This window comes from Sabethes cyaneus, chromosome 1 (genome assembly GCF_943734655.1).
Source record: "Sabethes cyaneus chromosome 1, idSabCyanKW18_F2, whole genome shotgun sequence".
NCBI classification, from domain to species: domain Eukaryota; kingdom Metazoa; phylum Arthropoda; class Insecta; order Diptera; family Culicidae; genus Sabethes; species Sabethes cyaneus.
The window spans coordinates 142274667-142297226 of record NC_071353.1 but is presented as its reverse complement, the minus strand read 5'-3'; the positions used below and the strand labels follow the sequence as shown (position 1 = coordinate 142297226).

The 22560-nt window shown below is 42.1% G+C and overlaps 2 protein-coding genes and 1 long non-coding RNA gene across 3 annotated transcripts; 1 reads left to right on the top strand and 2 right to left on the bottom strand.

The window, feature by feature from the left end:
- The first annotated feature begins 3525 nt into the window (after positions 1-3525).
- LOC128732912 (uncharacterized) lies at positions 3526-9692 on the top strand. Its single transcript, XM_053826359.1, has 3 exons — positions 3526-3596; positions 9251-9365; positions 9447-9692. Exons 1-3 carry the CDS (start codon positions 3526-3528, stop codon positions 9690-9692), a joined length of 432 nt encoding a protein of 143 aa, XP_053682334.1.
- A 2027-nt stretch (positions 9693-11719) lies between these two features.
- Positions 11720-21967, bottom strand: LOC128732697 (uncharacterized). Its single transcript, XR_008411831.1, has 3 exons — positions 21754-21967; positions 20040-20143; positions 11720-19670 (listed from the first exon to the last, which is right to left on the bottom strand). It is a non-coding gene; the product is annotated as an uncharacterized LOC128732697 (long non-coding RNA).
- Positions 20150-21747, bottom strand: LOC128732696 (uncharacterized). Its single transcript, XM_053825997.1, has one exon. The coding sequence runs from the start codon at positions 21619-21621 to the stop codon at positions 21229-21231; it is 393 nt and encodes a 130-aa protein (XP_053681972.1). The 5' UTR covers positions 21622-21747; the 3' UTR covers positions 20150-21228.
- Positions 21968-22560: the final 593 nt, after the last annotated feature.

The following is a 22560-nucleotide window of genomic DNA, read 5'->3' as shown; positions in this document are numbered from 1 at the left end:
CTATCCGACAGATCTTGCAGAAATGTCGAGAGTACAACGTGCCCACGCATCACATCTTTATTGATTTCAAAGCAGCATACGATGCAGTCGATCGAGACAAGCTATGGCAGATAATGCACGAATACGGTTTTCCGGACAAACTGACGCGACTGATCAGAGCTACATTGGATCGAGTGATGTGTTTCGTACGCATCTCTAGGACACTCTCGAGTCCCTTCGAGACGCGACGAGGGTTGAGACAAGGTGACGGTCTATCCTGCATGCTGTTCAACATCGCTCTTGAGGGGGTGATCAGACGAGCGGGCATCGAAACGAGAGGCACGATTTTTACCAATAGTAGCCAACTTTTAGGCTTTGCAGATGACTTCGATATCATTGCCAGGAACTTTGCGACGGCGGAGGCAATCTACGCCAGACTGAAAGCGGAGTCTAGGAGAATTGGGCTAAAAATAAATGCGTCGAAGGAAGAGGCTCAAAGGAAACAAACGCGCGCCTCCCACGGACGGTAACCGTTGACGGCGACGAACTAGAAGTGGTAGAGGAGTTCGTGTATTTGGGATCGCTGGTGACCGCGGACAACAACACTAGTAAGGAGATCCAGCGGCGCATCCAAGCGGGAAATCGGGCCTACTTTGCCCTTCGTAAAACGCTACGATCAGGAAGCATACGCCGCCGCATGAAGCTAACAATGTACAAAACCATTATTAGACCGGTAGTTCTTTATGGACTTGAAGCCGTGACGCTGCTTACGGAGAACATACGCGCCCTTGACGTGTTTGAGCGGAAAGTGCTGCGGACGATATTTGGCAGAGTACAAACAGAAAGCGGAGAGTGGCGGAGGCGTATGAATCACGAGCTACAGGCACTGCTTGGGGAGACTCCCATCGTACATCTAGCGAAAGTTAGCAGGCTACGGTGGGCCGGACACGTCGTAAGGATGCCGGATGACAGTGCGACGAAAATAGTTCTCTTCAACAACCCCACCGGCACCAGGAACAGGGGGGCACAACGTGCACGATGGCTCGACCAGGTCGAAAGCGATTTGCGACTTCTGAGACGACTAGGAAATTGGCGACGAGTGGCCCAAGACCGAGTTGAATGGAGACGAATGCTTGAAACAGCATGAGCCACCCCGGCTTTATGCAGCTGAAGAAGAAGAAGAGGCATCTCCCTCTGTGTATCTCCAAATTCCTTTCCGTCACAAAACACTGGTTTTCTCACAGATGCCAATGAAACAAATCCCTTGCCAAGTAATGACCTTTTATCACGAACCCATCCCCAAAACCAATCTCGAATCTACTACACATCCTACCGCGAGTCAAAGCACCCCTGTATTTGGTTAAAATCGGCCTTCTCTAAAGCTTATTCATCATCGAGTCAGACACATGCATCGTGTTTCTTCACCATCCGGCCGCACACCCCACGAGACCGCATTCTAGCTTTTGTTTATTGTTTGAGGCTTCAGTTGGGCTTCCCATTTGCTCGTTAACGCTTGTAACCATTCCGAGTCGGATTCGCCGTACAGTACAGCCAGCGACCAGTAGTCAGTTTTTTCGCCAAAGCGCTATGCCGTGATGCTGAGATCAGCCTTGACTTTCCGAATGACCCTCAACCGCAGTAGACGATCAAGAGTTCAACTCCAACGTCTGGCCTGCACCTTGCGGATAACCCTGAGTTTCCTTGCACCCCTCAATTACTCACACCACAGCTCTTTTAGGATAATCCATCAGTCCCTCCAGCTCCCGAGCCGACGCTGATGGATTCTGCAGGTGACCGCACACAATTACTTTCGTTTCTCCTCCTGCACGATGAATATCTCCAAACTACGTTACCTTTATACTGCGAAAAACATATACCCAGCACAACCGTTTACAAATAAGAAATAACACAACGCTACCAAAAGCTAGCATCCATGACCACTGGGAGCGCCGCTAGCACCAAAATGAAGTGCCCAATTTCTAAATGACCCCATTTTTACTACCGAATCGATTTAGCAAATAAGCTATTCAATATGTCCTGCATTCATCAAAAAAAAAATCTGGTCACTTTACTCTAGATCAAATAGAGGATTGGTCTGGTATCCTATAGCGATAGAACAGTTAAATGCCTTTGACCTTAGATTAATGATCCAAACTTTTACCCAGCCGACAACGCTGTTTTGTTGGCCCAACGTTGTACTGAGTCGAATGGTCGATAATAGTACTGAGACTTTTGGCGGAACTAGCGCCCATATCTAAAGGGGGCTATAGCCCCCGGCATTTTTTTCAAGCATTTTATTTGGTCGGCCAGGTTCACTATTCTAGGGGGAGCTAAATCTCTTCTAGAGGGGGCTTAGCTCATGGGCTTGCCTAACCACAGTCGGGGATTTGTCTGAAAAAACCAACATGTTGTAAGCAAACTTCGATTATTTGATAAAATTGTCCCCCAGGAAACATCCAAATAACTAACTCTGGGACCAAGTGACATAAAGCTACGATCTGTAAGAATTGTGAAATCGAAAATTTGATGATGAAAATATGGGAAAATAAAAAAAAAAAATTTTATCGTTTCAGTGACTTTTACCAAAAATTTATATAAACCTTGAAAGAGCTAATTGATTTTTATGTCACTAAAAATTGAGTTATAATAAAAACTCTTCAGAGTTTCACATTGAAAGTAGCTTTTGAACTGATGCAATGTACACTGAGCAGTTATGAGAAAACCGATTAGAATTATTTTCTATATTTAACAGAGTTATTTTAAACGATGTGCAAAAACAGTTGCTATATATGCTAACTGCTCCCAAATCAACCTTGACTTTATGAACTGCACTAAAATACTTCTTTAATTGGTATCCCATTCAGCAGTTTGAATAATGCTAAATAGTTCCAGCAAATTTGCTGGGCATAGGCGAATAGAGCTGGAAGAAATTTCGCTTGAATGGATCAGCTGATCTGTGCGATGACAAGTTTTCAGTCGGGATTTTACAGTCGATTAAACTTCGAAAAGGAAAAAGAAACCGCAGGATGAGAAGCACATTAGAATACATCAAACTTGCATCAAAAAATAGTATTCGTTTGAATAATTAGCGCGAATTAATTAATAATTCATTTTCGTCCTTACCCCACCGCCGACCGTTCGGACACAAACGTTATCCCGCGTGTACGCGGTGGATAAGTGCTGGGCGGCTCCAAGGATACCCTCTCCACACTAAACGTATTGCGGATGAGCATGTCCTGACCGATTGTCAACTATAAAAATGGCCAGTAGCGGCCAGATAGTCCGTAGTTTCCAACAGAGAATCTTCGACACCAGAAGCCTCCGAAGCTTTGGCAGGTTCTTCTCTAGTTAATTACCAAACCTGAGCCTTGTTCCCGATGAAGTAACAAAAGTGATTATCCGGTGTACTCACAGTGATTCTCGCGTTGTTTGGAATCACCCGACTGTGCGGCTGTGCTTGTACCGTGAATCTGTGCTGTGCTTGTTGTACCGTGTCGTCCTTTCCGTTCGTTAGGGAGCATTAAAAAAGGGGTTTCCATAGGCAAAATGTCCGCTGGTTCCGTGCTGTTCCTGACCGTGCTGCTCACGGGCTACATCTATTGGGCCCTCGCACAACCGTAAGTAATTTGTTCTGCATCGTTGGGGCTAGAAAGTCTAATTTTAAATCAAAATTTATATCCGATATCTAGTCCAATTTCAAGTCAAATTAAATTCGGTTTCAATTCTGCTTTCAAGTGCAATTCGAGCGCAACATCTAGTCGAATTTGATTCTAATTTATGTTCGACTCAAAATTAAATTGCAACTTCCAATTCAGATGTAATTTTTAGTTCAATTTTGATCCAATTTTAAACAAAACGTCAAGTCTGAATTCAAATCCAAATGATACTCTAATGTCTATTTCAAAGCTCAATTTTAAGTTTGATTTCAAATCCAACTTAGCTTTTACCTAAAACCTAAAAAGTCCTAATAGTGGAACTGCGAACTTTGGAGTTAACCTAATCGACCGGAATTTATGCGGTAAATTAATTACTTGCGTAAAAAAGATCTCCTATCCTATGATTATTAATTTTCTGTCCAAGAATTGCTTTTAAAAGATCGGTGCTCGTAACTTGTTTTGTAGCCAGTAAACGTACATCATTTGTCAACTGGTATGTAGTTTTCAACCAATTATCTAAAGTTAGCTGGTACTATAAGTCATGCAAAAATCATCAAAAAGTGATATTATTGCCACCAATCATCAAAGGATGTGTGATTGTGACTTAGTGGATTATCAGGTATCAGCATCTGTGGCTCGAGCAGCACGTTCCTCACAATCGTGTGGAACACGATGGGAATAGGGGGTTGGATAAGGGAATTTGGACAGCACAAACACATATATCCACCTTTTCGCGCGGGTAATGGCGGCTAGTACGTACACTTTTCGACAATGTTTATTTGCTTTTAGGAACTCCGCTCACGTACGCTTGAAAGTTCTACACCAACAATCAAGGTTGGAAATATCAACCTGACGTGAATAAAGTTGCTAAAGGCATGCTAACGTTTTCCGAAAGTTGTACCCACTAGCCGCCATTACGGACGCGAGTCGCGAAAAGGTCGATACGGAGTCATTTTTGTACCCTCGAAGGAGGGGATACTGCAATCCTTGGTAGTTAACTTATCAATAGTACACCCCCTTGCCCCCTTGAAGGTATACTCATGATAAATAAGAGCCTATAGCCGAAGACCTCTATAACAAGGTTAGTAATGGGGTCTTCGCTTTAGCTCTATACCGCTTTCGGTAAGACGCATCAAAATATCTCGCAATTTCAATTTCCTAAAATCCGATTCATTCAAGATGTAGGATCCAAAGATATTATGTCGCAATTGTGCTACTGCAGGACAATTGCAAATTACGTGATATGGTGTACCGTAGTCGGACTCATATAAATCACAATGAAAAGATTCAGCTCGCTGAATCGTAGCCATATGTCTGCAGTGTAGTGATCTGACAAGAACACTGTAGTTAACAGGGTGTTCAATAAGTTCGAATACACTTTAAAAATGTGTTTAAAAACGAGTTTTTTGACGAGCTTTTTGTGCTTTTTGACAAGCTTGAGACGAATCACACGTGGCACACACCTGGTCTATGGGCATCTCGTTCCAGATCTTGGAAATTAGCTTCTGAAATTGGACTATAGTGCTCACTTTATGTTAATTCTGCTTGGCCAGCAAGTACGACCATACATAAAAGTCCAAGGGATTAAGATCCGGGGAGCTGGGAGGCCACAAAGTCTTATCGAGAAAATCAGTTAAATTCTCCCCAACAAACATTTTTTATGAATAGGAGTTTATTCAACCATTGTGCCGCGAATTACCGGGTAACAAGAGCTTGATAAGCTGTTATTCAACTGGATCCTGACACCACGCTTGGACGATATTCGCCGTGTGGGCCAGTGCGCCGTACTGTTGAAAGACGTAATGATCTTTCCCGTAGAGATCACGAAGTACCGGGGATACAACCTTCTCCAGAGTCTAGGTCTTATAGTACGCGGCGCTGATTTTCACGTTTTTCTCGATAAACACCAGTGGGAGCTTCCCACGCTTGGATACGGCCCCCCAAACCGTCACCGACGCGGCGCTCTGGAACTGCGGGATGTTTATGTGGGACGGGGGAATGCTGGCCAACGTCGGCGCCCACAGTCGATCATTTTAGACATTGTGCGGCTGTTGCAAGATGAACAGTTTCTCATCAGAAAATACGAACTCCTGACCAGCGTGCCGCAAAAGTATCAGTTTTGCTCTGTCCAGCCTCTTCTCCGTTGTAGCCTCCGTTATCCCGTGAACCTTGCGTTTCTTGTACGGCCTACATCCTAGGTCCTTCGCCATGATGATATGGGCAATCCCGATTGACACAGCTAGGTCAAAAGCGGTCTTCCGGATCGAGCGGTTCATTTTTCGACGAACCCGCTCCCTCACCATCTTGATGGCAGCTGGCGTCCTCGCCGAATGCAGCCGCCCGGATCTAGCACGGTCCTTCACCGAGCCCGTCTCCCGGTACCGACGGATGGTGTTATAGATGAAATTCCTCTTCACCCCGTGGGATTTCAACCGCCGGAATATGTTCCCGGGTCGCTCACCTCTCGCAAACAACTTTACTACGACGTTGCGGTACTCCTTCATCGCCAAGTCGACACCTTGCGCGTCGGTTAGCCTATATATAAGGCTAAAACTGACACCAATACCAAAACACAGAATGCACATGATGCGCACTTATACAACGATGAAAAGTTATATTCGAACTTATTGAACACCCTGTATCTTAGAGTATTGTAAAAGAAATTTCGCTACCTTCTCACAAGGCTTAACAATGAAACTTGTCGTTTGACGACAAGTTTCAATATTTTTCCAATAACGTTCATATTCAGATGAAAACCAAGACTAAATCTTTTATTTTATCCAACATGCCGCAATTGGTAAAGCAGGGTTATCTCTAATAATTATTAAAGGCACATTATGATGACGAGCAGCCTCCAAATTGGAAGCGAAAGATACGGTATCAAACGCACCTTCTATATCAAAAAAAGTTCCTAAGCAAGATCCCTTTCGTGAAAAAGCAACCTCAATTTTAATCGCTTTATCATGTAACAAACTGGTTGTAGACTCGCCACTTTGATAAGCATGATAGAGTGAATGAAGAGGAACTTCTAGTAAGCTTGTTTCGCGGATGTGGTGATCAACAACCCGCTCAAGTGATTTATGCAAGAAAGACGTTAGACTGATTGATCTAAAACTTTTTGCTTGCTCGTATGTCGCGCGTCTGCCTTTACGAATAAACTTAATGGTTATTTTACACCATTGAGTTGGGATGTACCCAATAGCAGTACTACACACAAACATCCTTTTCAGAATGTGTTTGAGGTATTTGAATCCTTTCTGCAGTATAATAGGGTATATTCCATATGTTCCAGGAGATTTGCATGGGGAGAAGCTGTTCACGGCCCACTCAATCGCTTCAGTTGTGACTAAGTCACCTAAAACGATTTCTAGTTCGTTTCGAACTTCAGGTCCAACACAGACTGGAAAGTGGCTATAGGAAAAAGACATGTCAGGATTTCATTGTCATTCTTACAGTATTTGCCGTACGAACTTCGAATGTTATTAACTTGATAATCTTTCGATTTTGACAGTATTTTATTAAACCGACTTACTTCGCCGAAGCTGGAAACGGTACTGCAGAACCTGTGCCAGTTCATGCGATCATAGAGCCTTAGCATAGGCTTTCCGGGTCTGCTTGAAAGGCTCCACGCCATCCCTGCGATGCCTGTTCCAGGCTCTCTTGCATCGCTTGTTTAGTTCCGCGAGATGAGAGTTCCACCATGGTGTTTCTCTAGTCTTCTTAATAGTTTTAAGCGGGCAAGCTACCTCAAAAGCCTCTGCAATTAAAGATGTTGGGACATCTACAGCCAAGTCAACTGATGACTTGACTTTTTATGGAATTACAAATTTAAATAAACCGGATACGGAGAGCAAGGGATTTTACAAAGTTTAATCTCAACCTCATCTAACAAACATTATAAATTTGCGTAACAGACCGTTGAACATTTGAAAAATGTCCAGCATTATCGAATTGTATCTACATCCGTAGATTTACGTCAATCCAGCCTTTGTGCCCAGAATCAGGCAAAGACCTTCGTATTTTTTCCATGAGTATTCTGTCCAATATCCGGAACGTATCAAAAAACGGATGCATTGTGTTGGTGCCATAAAACCTGATATCAAAATCAGACGGCCCTCAAATTAAAACCAAATCCTTGGATTCGATTGGCACCAAAAAAAACCATTTTTACTTTTCAGGCCTGTCGTTAACAATATTCACTTCGGTAATGATTTCAATTTTAAATTTAAGTGCATGAAATCAAACCACTGACAGACGCCCGTGCAACGTTCTATTTTGTCTTTCGCCCGTACAACACAAATTTGACAGTAACTACAGAGAAGCAACAGCTAGGGCATATGCTCTTTTGAATAATCACGAACCTTCTTATACTGATCACTGGTCCAGCAAACTTAACTACAGACTAGTAAATTATTCACGACGCAAAATACTATCAGCTACATGCCGCACGTAATAACAATTTGGCTTCTTTCAAATATCCTTGTTTTAATCACAGTCGTAAAAAAGAAAATATGCACAACCTGAGTTTTTGGTTTACTTTTTTTCGACCAAATGAGATAGCCGCGACCACCGTATTAAAACTCATTTCATGGCAACTATGATAATAGAGTATGTTGCTGCTTCGTCGTAATTTCCTATCTCCGTCCTATCGAACATAAATTATTAAAAATATCAGCGTTTTTTATAACACACAATGCAAAATTAGTTATTTCCCAATATTATAGTTTGTTGACTATTATACGCAATCAATCAAAGTGAGCTGAGATCTATTTAAATGCTTTTTTTTATTAAAGAATTCTCGCGTAACTTTTCAAAAGGACCTAAGTAAAATTGAGAGACTCTCTTTGGCGTCCCTCTCTTCCGCTTTCTACGGTGACATTATTGCTTGCAGCCAACGTTTTTTCGAAGAAGAAAATGTCGATTAATTGTTTCAATTTCCGTCATTCATAAAATGAAAATAACTCACGCAACGCATTGTTGTTATTCTGCAGCCGGGAAAACTTGCATGACCCGCAGAAATTTTTGCAGAATAACGTTTGTCTTGCCGTCCTACACAAATACATAACGTAAACATTGTTGTAATTTTTAGTTCGGACGATGAAAAATTTTGATAGACGGATTTTAAAACAGTACGACAAATTTAAGAAATAAAGTCAGTTGGGTAATTTCAATCAAATGCTTTAATAATCTCTTTTACGTGAATTCAAAGTGCACGGATCGGAAGGTAAGTGTGTTTGAGTCAAATTAGCACAAGAACTTTTGGAGTATTCATTAAATCCATCTAAGAAATGTTGAAAATTAGAGTGGCCTTACTTACTATGACGGGAATTAGAAATAAACCCTACTGAACAAATTACTGACAAAAAGAAATGTTGGTGAAAACGAACCCTGAACATTCTAAATATTTTATCTTTCAATTCTGTCCTGTTGACTGGTTTGGAAAAACGGTTTCAGGCGCAGACACACTGTGTACTGTTTATAAAACGCAATGCGTCTCCACTATATTACAAAGCATATGCACGACTGCACCGGACGACATCAATGCTAGAGCAGAAGCTCAGCTACGAACGCTACCCATTTAAATTTCATTTCATTCATTCTTTTTCAAATTGCAGCACCAACGTCCTGGAGATTCGCTGTAAATTCTACGCTCCCCCGAGCGTAGAGGACACCGGCAAGTGTTTCCACGGAGCCGAAGTAAATCCCTGCGGGCGGTTGTCTTGTTTGAAGGTATAAACTCTTGCCAACTTTTTTGTGGAATGTTTTACCTAAAAAAACTATCTATTATTGTTTGTCTTCATCCTATGCTAGGGTGTCGGAGAGCACTGCGGCGAAAGCATTGCCGGCAGCATCATGTACGGCAAGTGCGCCAGCGGACTGATGTGCTGCGGGGGCAAGTGCGTCGGCTGCAAGAACGGCATCTGCGACCACCGGATGTGCCCACCGCGTGGTCCGATGGTTGCCAGCCAGAGTCAGTTCGGTGCGAACCAGCAACCGCCGGCCATCTTCCCGTCGCTGTACAAGATGTTCGACTACTACAGCAGTGAGACTGAGTAGGCTGAGTAGGCGCGAGCCTACTAAGCAAGCCAGGAGTTAGGAATATTGAACAAATTTTTTGCAATGATAGCCATTTTAAATGCAGTAAGTATCTCGTAGTAATCAGATAACCGGTGTAGCTGTGAACCAAACAGAACAAAAAAAAGAGCATTTCGATAGAAAAGTACAACAAAAAGAGGAGGCAGACCCATGTAATCACTAACTATTTAATCGTAATACGAATTTTATTCCAAACCAAAAGCGCAGTACTAAAGTATGACCGCCATGGAAAAGATAAAACATTGGACATTGGATGTGATATTTACGAACGTTTACGAAAAAAAACTATGGAGAATATAGAGCAAGCAAATAATTAGCATTCATTGAGTTGTGTTTTATTGTTACTACTATATACTTATACAAGTTTCAGTGTGTTAACATTAGGCACAACATTATTTTAAGTTTTGTTTTTTTATGGCCCGCCCTCTTCCCACTCGTCCTTTTTATTTATCATCTTCGAATGCATGGTTTGTTCGTTATTTAAAAAGCGTGGTATTATTGTTTTGTTCTCGTTATGAGTTTTGCTTTTAATTTTTAGATTTTTAATGCGTTTAAAGTATTTAAAATGGTATGAGTTATTAAAATTTTTGTGTGATTTTAAGTTTATCTATTTGTTTGTGCAATGTTTTTTTAATATCAGTCTTAGATTTCAGTCTTAAATGTTTTTGTTTTGTTTTTATTTTATTTTTTAAGTTAAAAAAGAGTTTTGTTTTACGACTAGTGCATTAAATAACGTGGTTTCATAAACAAAGATATTTTTTAAATATTCTAACGATAACAATAGAAAAGTTTAATGCAAAACAAGTAAGACTCGTGCTGCCCGAAATAACTTCAAAACTTATAAAGGTACGAAAGATATCGCAAAAGTGGTGGAACCCCGCCGTCTGTGGTAAACCAAAGTCCTAGAAAATCTCTAACGCCATCTGGAATGGATCGGATTCGCAAGGCAGCCCAAAATAAAAACAATCAACTGAAGAAAGCCCCCGTTGCTGCGGTCTCTTCTCGCTGGCCGTTTCGGAGCGGTCCGCACCGAAACTCTTCTCGCTGGTGAACCGCAGTGACCATCCCGCAGCCCGTTGGATCGTGTTCTCTTCTCGCTGGCCACTTCGAACGCGGTCCGCATTCGAAGCTCTTCTCGCTTGCCGAACACGACCATCACCCAGTCCTCCGCACCAGGAACCCTAGCTGCGTCCGCCGAAAGATAAATGAAACAGAAAGCATTTTCCCCAAAAGAAGGGGCCCATCTTCTCGCGACTTTCCGGCATCCTCTTCACGCTTGCCTGGGCCACAGCTCGTGCTTCGTATTCGTCGTCGTCAAGCGAATCGGTCTCTTGGTAGGAGCCGGATTGCGGTATTTTGGAAAAGGAAGAAAAAGATCAATTTCTTGTGGCACCCTTTCTGGCATCTTTGGATGAGGCATCCAGTCTCGAGATCAAAGGCCGTCCGACCCATAAGCCTTGACAGCCAGTTTCGGAAATAATTCGATTCGTCGTTGGTATAACAGTATTACAGCGCTCGATAGAACATAGGAAGAAGTATTAGTTTGAGATGTGCGTATTTGTTATTTATGTGCTGCTGCTGCTGCTGCCGGCGGTAGTCTCGAACAGGAATAATATTGGTGTGTTTTTGCGCAGGTGTTTTTTTTTGTTTTTCGTCGCCTAATCCTAAAAATTTGTTTTCATCGGAGAATGGATTGGAGGGTGGAGATTGAAACACCGTCCAAAGAACATTGGTTTCTGCCCCCGAAAAGGGTGCCGCTGGTGGCCCAGGTCGTCCCCGAAGGAACGAACCAGGCGAAATCGATACTTTTTCCGGATATTGGTGGGGGGGTATGTTGGCGTGGGACTGACATTGGATGTGGACATTTTTTGTTTTTCGTTTTCAGTACGTCAGCTTGTCATCTATAGCTTGTGTCGATCGCCGACCGCCCCGGTTGATTTCGTTTCCTTACGATTTGTGTTGGTGTTTTGTGGTGTATAGTCTGCAACTTCTTGAATCCAAAAACGGGAACAACTCTGACTTGGAATCCTTTTAGATTGTAGAACATTGTATGCGAATTACATCGCCATTTCGGAGGTCACAGAATGTAAAGTCTGTTTATGGGCAGTGTCCCTCTTCGGTTGTGCACCGAAAAGAAACGAAAGCTTAAACAGCCTTTGTGAATACGTTAAACTGATTTCGTTCGGCTATCCGTTGCGTGTAGATTGACAAAGAATACCTCAGCCGGAGGCTGGTATGGCTATCGGTAGTGAGCCCATTTTTACTTCATAGCACGCGGCTTTTGCCGGACTTCTGCTATAGATTAAACTCTCTCATCTGATAACACTTTTTTCCAAACACTTCACTACTTGTAGTAAGTTTATTGCAGTCCAATTGCAGAGCTTTACAAAAAGCCTCTTTAAACTTTTTTCCAACATTTTTCAACACTCTCGGTTTGATTCCGGCAGCAAACATCGCTGACCAACTTTTTCCCAAATTTTTCAAACTCTGCTTCACGCGAGCTGTGGCAGCGCGGTCTTCGACCTTCTCGACAGCTTTCCAAAAAAAATTGACTTAGCTGCTGTTGTTGCTGCTGCTGCTGTTGCTGCTGCTACTGCTGCACTTCTAATATATTTTCATGCATTTCGTGCTACTGATGCTGCTATAGCAGTAGAAGTTGGCAATTTACCAATTAAATTGAAAAACACTTCCGCCACTCTGGCTTCAACATTATATCTCACATTAATTCGCAAAGAAAGATTTTATACGGCTTCTTGGCTTTTCTTTTGCTTTGTCGGAAGATGAGCACCACTGCGACCATCATTATTTTGATCTACTGTGGTAAAACGCCTTCTTGTCACTTCTTGTCATATCTTCAAATTTGCCTCATCAGACAACGGGCTTGCTTTGATTTGATTCAAACTTTTCATAACTGCACTGCGTGCGCCATCATTAGTACTGATTTCAATTCAATTGCACTACTGAAGGATTACTAGTAGATTGTTGTAACAGACTTCCACTGGAAGAACAGGAGACTTTTCAGAAAACTGGTTCAAAAACTTTACACAGTCAATTGCCGATGATTTAGTAGGCCAGTTTTTCTTCATTGTGAATGAACTTTGAACTTTCGCCAACAGGAAAAAAGGATTGATTTTCAACACGTTTCAGTTCAGCAAAAAAAACTTCATCTTATCAGTTGTTCAGCACCATTGCATTTCACTAACATTTCGGCTATGGCTTTTGATTGATTTATGGATAAACTTCCCATATTTTAGTGGAGTAATTTTAACTTTAACTTCCAGCTGTGTTTGCAGCAAAAGAGTTCGTAGGTTTTGGCCAAGTATAAAGGGCCATTCAGCAACTTGATTTTGTGGATTTTACTGGTAACTTCGATGTTTTTTTACTAATATTTATTTTTCAGGAACTGTTTCACTTCTTAACTGCTTGGTAGCCATTGTGGCAGGCAAACTTTCCTTTAGTAAGATTGATGTCTTTCACAACGCTTCTAATGTGCGCACGTTGGTAGACATTACTAAAACCGTTCGGAAACGGGATTTGTTTTCATCCAGCGAGCTCGAATTTGATCGACAGAGACAATTGGGTGGTCTCTTGATCAATTATGGTCACAGCAAGCTTTGGTTTTGTTATGAATTGCTGGAGCTTGACTTTCGTTCAGTTGCTAGTTGCTCGCAATTTAACACAGGATGACTAGATTGTTGCTGTCGTCGTGTCATTTTTCATGGAGGCTTGCTCGCCATCCTCAGGATTATTCGAAAACATATTCTAACTTTCACTTTCCGTTTAATTATTTTGTTGTAAATTTCCGGATAGCCTCCATTATGCGTCGATACAGGCAACCATGGTAGGCCAATTGTTATACTTTCATTTGTCACTGTTTTTTGAAAATTACTGCTTCATTCCATTGTTTGATTTTGGTTATTTTTGAATCACTGTACTGCTTCTAAATTCGGTAGAATTCCTCCTACGCCGGGGTGTCCCAAAGTGTCTCGAATCTCCCGGGAAAATAATTCCTCAAAATCAGTCAAACGCCGTGTACAGGGGGATGCCAAAGACGACGTCAAAATCAACCGATTCCTAAGCGAATTCCCATCCCGACGAACGAAGAATGCGTCCTGATGCCGGCTTTTGTCAAAGGAAGACGGCCGGATCGACGGTCGCAAGGTAAAACATTCACACAAATACACGCATCGGAAGCAATAAGCCAACTAAGTTTGCCCAGGTCGTACTAAATATCGTATCAAATCTGAATCTAAATAATCTGAAAAAAAGAGAAAAACACGCGCCTTCCACGCGTGGTTAGCTGAAAAAAGGGGGGGTTTGGGGATTTACCGAATGTGTCTGTCGACGGTCACTTCGATTCGATTCTTTATCGTGTGTGCGTGTTACATCAGAAGGCGGAGAAGGGGAGCCTCATTCAAAGACGTCATGGAAACTGCGACGGTTCGTGCGTGCCAGGCTTGCTATGATGTTGTTCCGATGATCCCACTTTTTTTGCTAGTAAACGTCATCTTTTTGCAAAGCAGTAATTCGTGCACAGAAGAACACATACAGAAAATACAGGGATGGTGGATGGTGGTGGTGGTGGTGTTGGATGCTGCCCAATTTTTTGCGAAAGTGTGGCGATGAAGTTATGCGGAAACAAACACGCACTTGGCCAGCGATACAGGCGATGGATGGAAGCGATGTGCAGGTGTCTGTTCTGGTGGGTGCATTCGCGTCTCAAAAGTTCTGTCATCGACTTCCCTCTAGGTTCTCGGGCTGATCGGGTTCTGTGGGACTGCTGGCGGGCGAGGGGGAGTGCGCTCTACTTGCGTCATATTTAACACATGCTCAATAATTGCCTCAACTATTACATTATTTTAAATATACACCGAAGGTAAGGTAAGATACACATTGCTAATACAATACTTTTAGTAAATGTTATGGCATTGTTACAATCGAAAGCTTCATATAAGAAGTTGATGGTTGCGTTGAACAATAGATTATATCAGTGAAACAAAATATATGCTTAGAAAAGTTTGACATAGTAAAAATTCCAATCACTAGATCACTCACTATACAATTCCATTTCATCACAGAGCAAAATTCCAAATTTAACATGATAGCATACAAGATCTTCATTTTCATTGGTTTAATTAGTCCAAAATCACATCGCAATGCAACGGTACATTTTACAAAACCAAAAAAAAACAAACTTACTTTTTTTCTTCTAAAAAAAACATTCACAAATTTTTCATGTAAAATAAACAGAACACCCCTCAGGCGGAATATCAAAGCTTATAAAAACTAGATGTTAACACTAACACTAGTATCATGAGCAAGCACAATATCAATATAAACGATTCACAAATTCACAAACAAAATATTAAAAATATTTTCGACCAAAACACAACAAACGACAGGCACTTTTGTGTGAACTTTGTCTTTGTTTCTTACTTTTTTCGTAGCAATAATAATGATGATGATGATGATGACGGGCTCGTCACGCTGGATGTCCACTGGAGCATCGAGCAGCCCGTCTTCTCGCAGTAGGCGTTATTTTTTCACGCAGCGAACTTCACCGAAGCCCGTGCCTTCTTTCTTTTTGTTTTGTTTTCTCTTACATGCAGCGATTTTCATCGAAAACCGTGCTCACAAATTAACTTCATTTTAAACTCTTATAATTTTTCGTTTCTCATAATCATCACAAAAAAAACCATTTGCTCCATTTTTCTTCACCCAACTTTCAAAAGCATATTAGCAGGTTTTTTTTTCCAGTGTATGTGTGTGTTGGTTAGTGGTGCAAGAATCAACGTAAGTCACTCTTAAGTGCTAATTGTACACAGTATTAGAGGAGAAAAATAAATTCTACGATTTCCCATTTTTTCGGAGGGATTACATGTTTGTTTAGCTTTCCAGGTGCTCAAAGGCAAAGCAACTATGAGTAAAATACAATGTTAACAGAGAGTACTTTAAGGTAAGAAATGAATAAATGTATAAGTTACATCGAAGCCCATAACACAGCTCATCTCTAAAGCGTGATGTTCTTTTTTTTGTTTGTTCTTTGTTTCCTTCCTTTAACTTATCGAGTAAATTCACAACCATTTCAAACTTGGAACAACCACTAAAGTGTAATGCATTAGAAAGGTGAGTTTCTGCGGAAATATAAAAAAGATTATCGTAAACAAACCCCCGGCTTGAGGGGCCGAGTAAGTAAACACAAAACACTACTAACGCAACTACGGATTATTAGACTTAGAACGAAAATACGTTTTTTTTTTGCTTGATTGGTTTAAGATAAAACAATAGTGTAGGAAATTAGCATAGCTACCACCACACATGCTTTTGTTTGCTGGCTTCGCGGCTTGACGGCCGTCGTCTGCACACCGGCCGCTCACATCTTGTTGTGTAGGCACAATGAAGAAAACACAGAAACCCATAACGCGAAAAGGATGCACCGTCCAAAAACAAATAGCCCGTCCATCGCACATACACGCACGCACCAATCGCATTAACCCTGAACGTCGTTGTTGTTGTCGTCGTTGTCGCCCAAATCCGACAGCAAAACTAGTGCCTAGTTGGGATTATTCACTTTAAGCATTGCATTACGTTTTTTGTGGCTGCAAAAGAGGAAAACTCTGGTTGTCGGGGGGAGAATTGAACATTCGGTTACCGCATAATGCAAAACGGGGCGCTTCCTCGGCGAATTTGAGTGACTTTTCACACTAAACTTGTGTTAGACATAAACTTGGCATTACTACTCGAGTCGTGCTTTTTTCTGTACTTGATTTAGTTTAACTCCATTTAGAAAATGCTGTAAATACGAAAAAGCTGGTTTTCTGGAAAAAATACATTTTGGCTTACGTTCGCAATTGGGGTAGAGCCTGTTGTAAACTGTTGAAACTTGATGTGACTTTCCGCAGTATGATATACGATTTCAAACTGTTCTCGTCTGTAAATAAAATGCTGATTGTGTTTGCAAAAAAAAATTCTGCTTACTAGATCTCATCTCGCTGACAGATGGAATTCATTTCAGTGCTGTGTGACGTTTGTTTTCTTCCCATTTCGTTTGATATGTACTTTCGTGTTTTCCTTCCAAGATTTATACGTTCTAATTCCAACTTTCTAACTTTTTGATAACTGTAAAAGAAAACGATTCTGGTGGTTGCAGGGAATTGTTTTGATGTTACCGCATCGATTCAGGTTCTGCCGATTTTGCTGTAGTCTACTATTTAGAGGGAATGCCTTTTGTTTTCGAATGGTCTCATCACGTGGATTGTTTTGTCTGTGTCTACTTGGATAGTACTTGGATTTGCCTCTTCGAGTTCCGTTCGGAATAGGTTGTCAAATAATTGTTAGAAGAAAAAAAAACAAAAAAAACACAGAAACTCGGCTGGTTATAAGAGCCGGACCGTAATAGAAACAAAAACTTCGTAGCTTCGCATAGTTGATCTCTCCTGGCCCTAATCGTTCGGTGGCGGGGGGAGGGGGGTCGACCCATGTCTCTTCTCGCTCATTGCGTTCATTCAGTGTGTGTGGACAGTTCCCATGCTTCTGGCATTTCCGGGTGCCCAGATTGTAGATTGAAAAAATAGATAATAGAGACAAAGAAACTCGGCTCGAAGCCGGACCTTTCGGGGAATGCTGTAAAGACGAAAACTCGGGTTGTGTGGTACGTATTTGTAGGCTTTTACCGACCGAGTTCATGCGATTCCCGTGGTACTACTTCCGTCGTAGGAGAGTAGTCTGATTAAGGGGAGAGGGCCTAAGGTCCGCGTTCTTTGGTTTGCTCCAAGACCAGGTAGGTGCGTACCTCTGGTGGCAATAAGTGGAAAAAATAAAAACATAGAAACTCGGCTTGCTCTCGAGAAGAGGCGTGCGCCGGTCCGTTGATTCTGGCTGCAAAGACAAGATAATGCTGTTTTGCAAGATCCTACATTCATTTGTTTGCTTCCTCGTTGTTTGTTGTTTGTCCAAGCCACAAATTTACCGCCGTTTTGTGAAGAATCATCCCGTAACGAGGGTATTGAAAGGAGAAAAAGCTAAAGCATGGGCCGGGCCCATCTGCTTTGGTAGGTGGTATTCTGCAAAGATGAAAATACGTGGTTTCGAGAGATGTAACATGGTTGTTTACCGCCGTTTCTCTGGCTGGTTCCAAACCGCGTGCGAATCCGGAGTGGACCAAATTAGCCATCCGGATGCCTTTCAAACATGGATGAGACAAAGAAAAACAGAACAAAGAAACTCGACTGCCGAGAGTCGGTCCCGAAGAGAACTTCCGTCGATGGCTGCAAATAATCAGAATGGGGGTTTCGTTTCTACTAACAACGTGAGGACGGTTCAACGTCTTCCAGTAATGATTTCCTAAGTTTCTAAGTAGGTTCTACTAAAAGCTCAGCATACCGCCGGATTTAGATTTAACCGCAGTTGTAACAACAATTCGTGTTCCTTTCACGTAGCCTGCTGTCGATAATAGGTGCGTTTCAATTTCGAATTCTGCCTAGAGGGGTACCTCTCAAAATGCTACTTCTGCTCTGCAAAAAAACACAAACGTGCGTTGAACTAATAAACGATTGCACTTTACCTCGACGATCGTCTTCACAAACAGACTGCGCTGGAAGTGGGCGATGCATTCATTGCTCTGTATGTTTTCTGTAAAATGAAAGTAAATTTCTCTTCCTGTGTCGTAGACTTTCCAATGTGAGAATACACGTCCAGACACGTTCAACTTCACTAGCGCGCAACATAATATTAAAACATCACGGTGTCTACCAAAGAGGGTGGGGGGGAGTCCGGAGAAGCTAGACGGCTCCGTATGGAAAACGTAACTGAACTCTGCGCTGCGCTTGGAGTCCGCTTCGCGTGCGCTTGGGCTGTAAATTCGAAAAAAGCTCTGATCGTAAAATAAAAAACCAGCGCTAGTTACCGCTACACGTAATTTCTTGGCGTGTTTGCTTTCAAGTTTCCTTTCCCTCTCTGCAAGGTGACCTTAATTGAGGTTTCTCTTTTGTGCTGTTGTCCTCTCTCATTCTCTACGTGTGTGTCTTTCTCTTACTCTAACTCTTCTTGTCCCACTATCTTTCCTACTAACCAAATTACGTCGAAAACTGCATTGATTTCAGACGAAACCGAAGATCTATGCCATCTGCGAAGTGGTGCAGTGCTTACATAAGCCTCTGGCTGAAAGAAATTCAATCGGTTTTGCTGGTCGCCTTCCTGCATACGTGACTTCTTTTTGCCACTTTGTTTTTCATGGAAAATAGAAAATCGAATTAAATAAAACTTTTCGATGGCTGGGTTTTCACCCGTCGCCGCCATCTTGGATTACAACTACAAATTGGATGACTACATAAAAAAGCACTGCCTACTTAGGCGATGTTTTGCCCTATTCCTCTAGCCTAGTGTGTTACCCGAAGTTATCACTTGTTGCCTAGACGCTGTCGCCGCTCTGTTACTACCAGGTTTCATCGACGTTTTTATGTTCGTCTCTCAACTTGGGTCGTCGTCGCTTGTGGATCCGCTTGCGATGTGACACGATTACCGCGTTCTGCTTCCAGAAGAAGGGGTCCCCCGCGGGTGGAGTCCGCCGTCCTGGGCAGTCAGCAGCGCAGTCACACCTCGGCATCGGAAAACACCAGCTGTACGAAAACAGCACTAGCAGCAGTGGCAGTGGAAGGCCCCTCGTTTAACCTCTTTTTTTACTGTTAACGGGTACACATTCGGCCATTCTTCACCTGCCAGATTTCTCCCTCCTCTATCATTCTGTTTCACTCTCTTTCTCTCTGACTCACTCCACCACCGCCGGTGGTGGTATGTGGCTTTCGACCCAGCTGACTGATCGTTTTGATATTCGATCGACTAGTGGACGACTTTTTTGCTCTGCAAAGGATTGTGATACCTCTTCTCGGTGACGCTTCTCTAGGTACGCCCCCTTCAGAACTTTTACGTTCTATCTGAAAGCTGTAAATAGATACACATCACCCATTAGTCTTGCCTTACGTACTAGGTAAATGATAAAACAGGAAGTGTTTAAATTTTTACGCAACAAGTTAAATTTTTATTTACACAAAATATTCTCGTCTTTTGTTTCGGATCGGCAAAAACAAAACACTGATTAAAATGGACAAAACAAGAAAATAATAATAATAATATAGGAATTCTAAACTGCGTTCATCTTGGGAAAATAAATGTTACACTACTCGCGATTCAATATGAATCAAAAATGTATAAATGCATCTAAACATAGTACGCATTCCAAGCCTAATTCATTAAAACAAAATACATACTTAAAAGTTAGAGGAAAATAATAAAAAGTGACACACTACGAACCAAAATTGAAATTAGGTTTGTTTCCAGACGACATCCAAGCCGATTGAGAGCTAGCTCCGTTTTGGTCGGATGGTCGGAAAGGTGCATCACTGTCTCATTTGGTACTGGAAATGAAAAACTTCATTAAATGACACTGTTTACACGATAGGCGCTTCTAAAATGGTTGAGTTTTTTTTGATTTTCTTATGCTTTTCATGTAGTACATTTTCTTCTGTAGATAAATAAAAAATATCCTATAGCCTAGAGATCCTCTACCGAAATTGTCTTACAATGATTTGGAATCGCGTGACCTATATATGCTACAATCTACGTAACGGAGCTCGATATTCTTCTTCTTCTGTCTTGTCCCTGAACAATGTTCTTCAACCTGGCAAACAGACGCTAACAAATCGCCTACTCTGTCCTGGTGACACATGTCGGAGGAAAAATAGCTTTGTACAAATCAGTTTACAAAAATATACAACTTTAATCCGATTATTTCATCACAATTTTTGCTCAGCCTTGACAACTCTCGTCTTCGATTGCATCGATGGAATTTTCCTTCAAAAGAAGAAAAATCTGCTTTCAAACAAAGGCTTTTGTTTCCCCCCCTTGTCCCTCGCTCACTATGGCGTTGCGTCGTTACGCACGTACTCAACGGATTCGATCACCAGCAAAGCAAAGCGCGGTCGGCGATGACGACAGCATTGACACGGGTGGGGAGAACCCAAGGCGACATACAGATATATTGCACTCAAGCCCGTTTCTAGTCGCTCAGTCATTCGCTCTGTTATTGTACCGGGAAGGGAAAGTCCACAAACGGACAAACAAAATATTCCCCTTGCGTGCGAACAGTCACCCTTGCACGCACACACACTTACACGAACATATAACCCCGACAGGTTGCTTACCGAGTGGCATTGATACCGAAGCGCATTCTTCCTGATCACATTGTACTGTGAGTACATTTGTGGATATATACGTATTTGCGAGCAAGTGTGTGCGTGCGCAAGATCAAACATGATGAAAATTTTCATTTTCAAAATGGCGGCCAGCGAAAAAATGTTTTCACAACTTCTGGCTGGTGATCGAAAACGTACCTTCTACGTCGTAACAAAGTGACGCCTAATGTGAAGTTTAAAGATTGCACTCATTATTGAGATCGAGAGTGTTCCCTAACTTTAGTACATTAGTTTGGAAAAAAGAATCTCTATCGGCTGACGGAGGTCTTGATATTGCTCAGTTCCGTTATGAAAGTATTGATGCCGTTAAAATCTTCACTCCAGATGGTGTTGGACGCGTTACGCGATTTTTCATCTTCTTCCTCTTCCTCCAGGTCACAGTACATCTGAGGCGGTTCCGCGAGCCGGGAACGAATCCGGGCCCACTTAATGGCTCTATCTTCCTGCTTGCGGATTTTCTCACGCCGCTGGCATTCTTCGGCGTGAGAAAGTGCTCCGGTTAGCATGGCCAACACTCGCAAGTCCTGTCCGCGAGTTTCACGCTTAACCATGAATTTCTTGTTTTTGATCCTACGGATCCAATCGTCTAGATTGTCTGACTTTTCGAATCGTGACGTAATTCGGTGCTTCGTAGCAACCATTTTGACTCTGACTAATTTTTTGCTAAGTTTTTTTCCAGAAGAAAAAGCTACGATCTACTTTTCGCTTTTCTAGCATGCGAGGATCTCTCGATTGTCCAATATTCTGTGATGATGTGCTTCCACACTACACACCTGCTTTAGAACTCGTGCACCGCAGTGTTCGAACCGAAAAATCGAAGCCACGAACGAAATTGTAAAAAAAACTTCCACTCAACTATTGCTGACTTGTGCACTCCTTATATGGGACTTAACAAACTGATTGCTTTTTTTAACTCTACACACTTTAGTTAGCTAGAGACTCTAAAAACAGTACCACTTTCAACGACTGCGAAAACCTTTCTGATCAAACGACGGTGACTGTGCTTCGCAGATAGCCTCCGCTGCAGCAATCGACTCACTGCAGTCGAGGACAAACCCACACACTTACAACCGTTCCTATGTACTTCTCGCGTCGTTACGTTCAGCGCACATGTTCGCGCTGAGCGTGTATTGGTATGACGCGTTACCCTCCAAACTGCCTTGATTTGTTTCTTCTTTTCCTATCCATGCTTACTGGGAAAGTAGATCTGATCTGAGAGCTTCAAACTGAATTATTCGGCACGTAATCCAACGATAAGATAATAAAATTACTGCAAAAATTGTCTACAAATTGCAGCTGCAGAAATTGATGCAGCGAAACCCGTTTTCTAGGCAAATTTAACCGTTTGAAAATTCTAGAAACCGGACCACAACCGAAATACGCAATACCGAAGGGGCAACGGAATACCACCACAATCAAGCTTGTGAAACTAAGGGCAAACAGTACAGGCTATTGAAAAAGCGTCACAAAGCGGACGATAGTTTTCAAAGATGAATCAATTTTAAGGGAACTGGAAATTTACTGATAAACTACGCGTTATCATTATTTGGGGAATCTTGTTACTGTAAACAGATCAGCCA